Source organism: Eutrema salsugineum, unplaced genomic scaffold (genome assembly GCF_000478725.1).
Source record: "Eutrema salsugineum unplaced genomic scaffold, Eutsalg1_0 scaffold_8, whole genome shotgun sequence".
In the NCBI taxonomy this organism is placed as follows: domain Eukaryota; kingdom Viridiplantae; phylum Streptophyta; class Magnoliopsida; order Brassicales; family Brassicaceae; genus Eutrema; species Eutrema salsugineum.
This window is the reverse complement of record NW_006256414.1, coordinates 6,857,779-6,865,285: the sequence shown is the minus strand read 5'-3', so window position 1 is coordinate 6,865,285 and position 7,507 is coordinate 6,857,779. Positions and strand designations below refer to the sequence as shown.

The window sequence follows — 7,507 nt, the reverse complement described above, 5'->3', positions numbered from 1 at the left end:
GAAGTTTATGTTTTTCCTTAACGGTTTAATATCTCTTTTGTGTGTTTAGTATCATCAAATGGTTGTATAGTATTCATCAATATTTAGTATTTTTTCTTAGGGTTTACAGTTTACGTTATTCAATTTAGATTCGCTATCATCTATTTAGGGTTTAGATTTTAATAGTTATATGTTATTTACGGTTTTCATTCTTTAGACTTTTTTTATTTGGGTTCACTAGTATCCATTTAAGGTTTAGATTTCTATAGGTTATTGTTCTATATGGTAGCCATATTTTATGTGACTCAATTTGGGTTCGCTATTACCTATTTAGAGTATAGATTTCTACATTTATATGTTTTTCCTTAACGGTTTAATATCTCTTTTGTGTGTTTAGTATCCTAAATTGGTTGTATAGTATTCATCAATGTTTATTATTTATTTTTAAGGTTTAAGGTTTACGTTATTCAATTTGGGTTCGCTATCATGCATTTAGGGTATAAATTTTGATACTTATATGTTATTTACGGTTTTCATACTTTAGATTTTTCAATACTGGTTCACTAGTACCCATTTAGGGTTTAGATTTCTATAGTAGATTGTTCTATATGGTAACCATATTCTACGTGTTTATCTGTTTTTTTTATGGTTTTCATGCTTCATGTTTTTAGTATGGTTTGTTGTTAACCATTTAGGATATATATTTCTATATTTATATTTTTTAGTGTTTTCATATTTTATATTATTTAATTTATATTATACAAAGGCGGAGAACATGATGCTATATGAAATGATGTGTACACCTCTTTTATACATGTTGTGAACACCAATTAGTAATAGTCTTGTTGAAATTTATTCCAATGGTAATGATTTAAAATGTGTACAAGCTTATGCGTACACACATATGAATACAGTACATATGTGTACACCACACATATGTATACACTGTATATGTATACACCGCATAGGTGTATACACCGTATAGATGTACATTGCTTAGGTATGCGTATACATCACAAACGTGTACACTGCATAGATGTATACCATATATGTGTACATTGCATATAATTTTTTAATAATATCTGTTTTTTTAAATTCAAATTTTGATATGTATAAAAAAACTATAATTTTTTAATGTATATGTCATAATCTGATTTATTGTTTAGAATTAAATATATGATCAAAGATTTGAGGAATAAATTTTCTAAAAAAGAAGGAAATAGAAAATAATTAAAAAAAAAAATTTTCTCTCAAAAAGTAGAAAAGAGAAAGAGAAAAAAAATATATGTATTTCTAGGTGTATAAGCACATCTAGATATTTTTTTGTTGGGACCACGTAGTTTTCGGTGTCTGTCTCTCTAGAAAACATATCTCTCTATCTCTATCTCTCTCTAAGACACATGACTAACTTTGAAGTTTTGAAAATATGACCCACCAAAACTATCCAAAAACTAATAAAAACTTAAAACTACCTATTCTTCAAATAGAAACTTTAAAGTATCATATTCTCAAACACTCCTTTTTTATTATTCTACTTTGTAAAATTTTAGAACATTCCCACTAAATTCAAAACAACACATAACATGACTAATGTATGATTGAAGCAGTACTTAAACAGAAAATATATGCATACTTAACCATAATTGAGCATAAAAAATCACCTTAAAACATTCTGAACATACCCAAACAATGCATAATCATATAGCTACTAGAGACAGAAAGCATGTGATCAATCCACTTATCCTTACCCATAATCTCTATTCCACCTCTATCTAACGCGATCACATACCAAATCTCCTGGTTCTTCTTTACTCCCCAACGATCCCGCAAAAGCTATCTCACATAAGCATCTCTAATATCAGAATATGACTTATCCACCAATGTATGTTGCACGAATTTTTCTGCCTAGTGACCGGCTTACCACCGACATACATATGTGTGGAAGTTTGAAGTTTCACATCAGGATTTAGAGGTACTTCCAAAGACGCATCTTGCACTCATACCCTAATATATGGTACTGATTAGCCATCAAGATTCTACATGAAAGGAATATATTACTATTTCTTTTTTTCTTTGGTCAAAATATTTCCAATTTATTATTCATGTTAAACGCCTTATATTGCTAACATATGAAATACACATCTCAATTAAAAAAATGGTCAATCAATTAATTTCAAAACAAATATGCCAATTTGTTTATTTTTGAAAACTTTGATGCTAATAGACCAATTAAACCGTAACTTACATGCTATTTTTTGTGGCGAGAAGGAATAAAAAAAAGGAGGGAAAGCAAAACAGTTCCAAGCTCAGGCCCAAAAGAAGAAAAAGAAATAAAATATATAAAAGGAGGAAATTTAAAACCGATGAAATCGGAGGAGATCAAAACCTTTTTTTGTGCGTCTCTCTTGCAACAACCAAAATCAAAACCTAACGTGAACAGAATTTTTCGAAAAAATCCATCTCAATGGATAAGAAGAAGAAGGTATGGTTTTGGGGAGAGAAAGACGGCGAAGGAGGCGGCGGAGGAGCAAAGGAGGCGGAGGATGACGTGGCTGACAATTTGTCCCGAGATGGAACAATGAGCCAATACAGCCTTAGCAAAGGTTTTGATCTTCTTCCTTCTCTCGGAGCCACCTCTCGTCCCTCGCGTGAGGTCAATCTCCGTCGTTTCATCATCTCTCCCTTTGATCCTCGCTACAGGTCCCAATTTTCTCTAAATTATATGGTCGACTCTTCTATGGTTCTTTGATTAGATCATGAAAAACTAGGGTTAGAGATTCCTCATCGTTGAAAACTTCATTAAATGTTAAGCCCTCGTTTGCTTAGATTTGTTTTGTAGCTCACAACAATTTTTGTGTCCTACTTTTAATATGGGAGAATAGGGTATATTATTTTTTTTTGGTTTAAGAATAGGGTGTATTGTTGACCCTTTAGTTTGTGTAGAAGAGTCATCATCTCCAATGGGCTAAATCGGAAAAAACCTACTTAATTTTTAAGTAACTGGCCAATCTTGTAAGTACAGAATTGTTATTAGATTCTAAAGATTAGCCCTGATTATGTATGTTCGGAGGAAAAATGTGAATGTTTCTACTTATATAGCTATAGTATTGCCATAGTATCACTCACAAAGCTGCGTAATTGTATAATTTTCAGAGCGTGGGAGACGTTTTTGGTGTTTTTGGTGCTCTACACAGCTTGGGCGTCGCCTTTTGAATTCGGGTTCTTGCAAAAGCCAAGAGCACCTCTCAGTATTCTCGATAACATCGTGAACGGATTTTTTGCTGTCGATATAATTCTGACATTTTTCCTTGCCTTTCTGGACAAGGCAACGTACCTCCTCGTCGATGATCCAAAGAGGATAGCTTGGAGATACGCTTCAACTTGGCTTGTTTTTGATGTTGTATCAACATTTCCTTATGAAAGTTTCGGTAGCTTGTTACATGAGAGTATCCAAGGATATGGCATTTTCAGTATGCTACGTCTATGGCGTCTTCGGAGGGTCAGTAACTGTTTTGCCAGGTCAGAAATAAAATTAAAACATTTTACTACAAGAAAACATTCAATTTACGATGAAAAAAAAAAACCGTCAGAAATGGGCTTTACCAACGGTTTCCGACAGATAGGATACAAATGTGTTTTGTTATAGAGATATTTTATGGTGAGTATGAGTGTATGACATTGAGCTCTTCTGTTCAGGTTAGAGAAAGATAGGAGATACAACTACTTTTGGGTTCGCTGCACGAAGCTTCTTCTTGTAAGTATCTATGTCTACTTGATTTGTACACACTCTTCTAATGAACAGATTTTATTAGCTGTAAAAAATTACAATATTGATTTGGTAATATATGTAGGTTACTCTGTTTGTGATACATTGTGGTGCCTGCTTCTTATATTCGATCGCCGCACATTACCCGGACCCTTCCAAGACGTTTATGGCATTAACCGACGAAAACTGGAAACAGTCTCCACTTGCGGTGCAGTATAACACGGCAATGTATTGGTCCATAACCACTTTCTCCACAACAGGCTATGGTGATATACATGGTGTCAATTCAAGAGAGATGACTTTCATCCTTTGCTACATGGTGTTTAATCTTGGATTGTCTGCATATATAATCGGTAATATGACCAACTTGGTTGTTCATGTGACCAGTCGAACAAGAAAATTTGTAAGTTCTAATGTTCTATTTCTTGGTGAATTGTTAATAAGTGGAGTTTTCATGAGTCTTGCATTGTTTCAGAGAGATACCATCCAAGCCGCCTCAGGGTTTGGTCAAAGGAACAATCTACCGGTACGTTTGCAAGACCAGATGGTAGCTCATCTGTGCTTAAGGTACAGAACCGATTCAGAAGGTCTACAACAGCAAGAAATCATCGATTCCCTCCCTAAAGCTATTCGGTCCAGCATATCGCATTATCTTTTCTACGAAGTTGTTGACAAGATTTACTTGTTCCATGGCATATCCAACGATCTTCTTTTCCAGTTGGTATGTTTACCTTTGCTTGCGTAGGAACTCAAATTGGTGATCTAAATCATATGTTAAAGATTGGCTTGAAGTGTCTGATATCTTAATGTATTTTATAGGTCACCGAGATGAAAGCAGAGTATTTTCCTCCCAAAGAAGATGTGATTTTGCAAAATGAAGCACCAACAGACTTTTACATATTGGTGACAGGAGCAGTTGTAAGTGTTTCGCTTATAATGAAGTTTGCTCTCTAGTTTTAAAAGATACATTATGTATCCACTTCTTGTATTGAGTTTCTTACACATTACTCTATATGGCAGGAAATAATTGCGCGTGTAAATGGAGTGGAGCAGGCAAGTCTAATTACCATTTTTAGTCTATTTTAAGATCTGATTGTGTTCTTCTTTAACATCATTGCAATTTGGAAACTGAAACATATTCAGCAATTGGTTGTTGTTGGGTTTTTTTTTTTATAGGTAGTTAAAGAAGCACAGACAGGAAATGTTTTTGGTGAAGTTGGTGTACTATGTTATAGACCGCAGCTGTTTACTGTTCGTACCAAGCGATTGAGTCAGTTACTTCGTCTAAACCGTACAGCACTCTTAAATCTTGTTCAAGCAAACGTAGGAGATGGAGCAATAATCATGAATAATCTTCTTCAGGTATGTATGAATTTTTGTCTTTCTTTTTGGTTTTTTGAACTTGCTTTTTCTCATTTTGTTCTTTATAACCAAACCAAAACTGGTCTATTGTTGCATAAAAGATATGTTTATGATTGATGCAGCATTTAAAAGACTCAGAAGATCCAGTGATGAAAAGCATTTTGGCTGATACAGAACACATGTTGGCTCAAGGGAAAATGGATTTACCTCTCAGCTTGTGTTTTGCTGCAGCCAGAGGAGATGATTTATTGCTTCATCAGTTACTAAGACGAGGCGCGAGCCCTAATGAGATGGATAAGAACGGTCGAACTGCACTGGTAATCCCCAAAAGTCCTCTGTATATACCAGCTTCCTTCTTTTAATGTCATATTCAAAATTTGGTTAACTCTATAGGTTTCTTTCTCTGTATATCTCAGCATATAGCAGCATCAAAAGGAAGCCATTATTGTGTTGTTTTACTTCTCGAACATGGGGCAGATCCTAACATTAGAGGTAAGTAGTCAAAAAAGTCTCACGAGGGTAGCATGAAGTAGTTAGCTGTGCTGAAAGTATATCTATTTTTGCAGATTCAGAAGGTAATGTGCCATTGTGGGAAGCAATCATAGGGAGACATGGCGGAATTGCAAAACTCCTTGCAGAAAACGGGGCAAAGTTAAGCTTAGACTCAGTGAGCTATTTCTCATGTTTAGCCGTGGAAAAAAACAGCTTAGACGCACTCAAAGACATCATCAAATACGGCGGTGATGTCACAATCCCTGATGGCAACGGAGCTACAGCTTTACACAAAGCAGTCTCAGAAGGACACTTGGAGATTGTGAAGTTCTTACTAGACCGAGGTGCCGATTTGGACATGCCAGATTCTTATGGTTGGACACCTCGAGCTCTTGCCGAGCATCAAGGCCATGAAGACATCAAGACTTTGTTTCATAATCACAGGCCCGTTGAGAAGAAACCAAAATGTGTCCCTGGAACACCTGAGATTCCTGTTACAGGAAAGCCATTGATGAAATATAGCAGTGAGCCTACAATGACACATTCAGGAGAGATTCCTCTTGTCCAAGAGGGAGGCCAGCTTGTGGTTTCTCAGAGACGGAAACTCATTAACTTTAGAAACTCGCTTTTCGGATTTATTTCAGCGGCAAATACAGGTAAAATCACCTCAACACTCTCCATTTGATCTCCCATACTGGTTGCTTTCTTGTCACGTAACCATATTCTCAGAAATTTATATATCACAAGAGCCACATAGGTTCTTAGGAGAATAGGTCATATTCTTCTATACAGAAGTTAACAAAATATGTCAAAATATTAAAATAGCCTAAAACTAAGCCTTAACACCTAAAATTAAACCCTAACCTTGAAATCCCAAACCCTTACTCCAAAGATCATTACTAGCCTAAATATAATGGTGTATTTCTTTATTGGTGAAGGAAATTAGATTTGATGCCTTCTTATAGTTGTTCTTATATACAATTAACAAAGATCATTGCATTGTTCTGTTTATTTTTGGCACGATATCGAGGCTTTTGGCTAAACTGAAAAACATGGTTTCACTGTCGTTTTCTTACAGGTGATGATGGAGGAGAAAATACAAGAAGCCCAGCACTTCCAGTAGGAGGAGTAGGTGCGTTTTACCCGGCAAGAGTCACGATTAGTTCGCCAGAAAATGGTGAAATTGGTGGAAAAGTGGTAATGTTGCCGAGTTCTATGGAAGAGCTACTGGAAATTGGTGAAAGAAAGATGGGTTTCGTGCCAACGAAAGTAGTTACGAGAGAAGGAGCCGAAATTGACGACATCACTCTTATAAGAGATGGCGATTATCTCATTCTTGCTAGAGATCCTTGATTCACACGCAAACTCTCTTTCGTTTTTGTTTTATTTAACCAAAAAAAAACCTAATTTTATTTAACACAACTCGTAAGCCATAGTCGTATTGGGATTTATAGTGGGCACCGTAAACCCCAATTTTCATTGGGTAGGGGGTATTGACACAACTTTTAGATTTGTATATATTCAGTGTTAACTATTGTTTACATGTATATATGAAATGTTGACTAAACTAAAAAAAAAAACTACAGTAAAAGTAATATAAGTTTATTATTTGATAAACTAATAAACACAACAAAATAATATTAATTTTACTAATTTTGAGATGATAAGAATTAACAAATTTCGATAAAAAAATATTTAAAACTTGTGATAAAAATATTGGATAAACTAATATATATATATATATATATATATATATTATTCTAATAATATCATGAATAAATATTTTGGTGTGTACCAGGAAACATGATCTTTAATATAATCTTCTTATCAACATCCAAAATTTGTGAAATATTTTAGACTTGATTAATTGTTTTTTATGTGTAACTGTTTCCAAATAAATTTTAATAT

General features: G+C 34.5%; 1 protein-coding gene across 1 annotated transcript; it reads left to right on the top strand.

Annotated features, from left to right (window-relative positions):
• The first annotated feature begins 2,385 nt into the window (after positions 1-2,385).
• LOC18009888 (potassium channel AKT6) lies at positions 2,386-6,955 on the top strand. Its single transcript, XM_006392283.2, has 12 exons — positions 2,386-2,679; positions 3,133-3,498; positions 3,676-3,733; positions 3,831-4,148; positions 4,221-4,466; positions 4,565-4,663; positions 4,766-4,798; positions 4,922-5,107; positions 5,230-5,424; positions 5,524-5,599; positions 5,674-6,255; positions 6,678-6,955. The coding sequence occupies exons 1-12, from the start codon at positions 2,444-2,446 to the stop codon at positions 6,950-6,952; spliced, it is 2,670 nt and encodes an 889-aa protein (XP_006392345.1). The 5' UTR covers positions 2,386-2,443; the 3' UTR covers positions 6,953-6,955.
• The last annotated feature ends 552 nt before the right edge of the window (positions 6,956-7,507 follow it).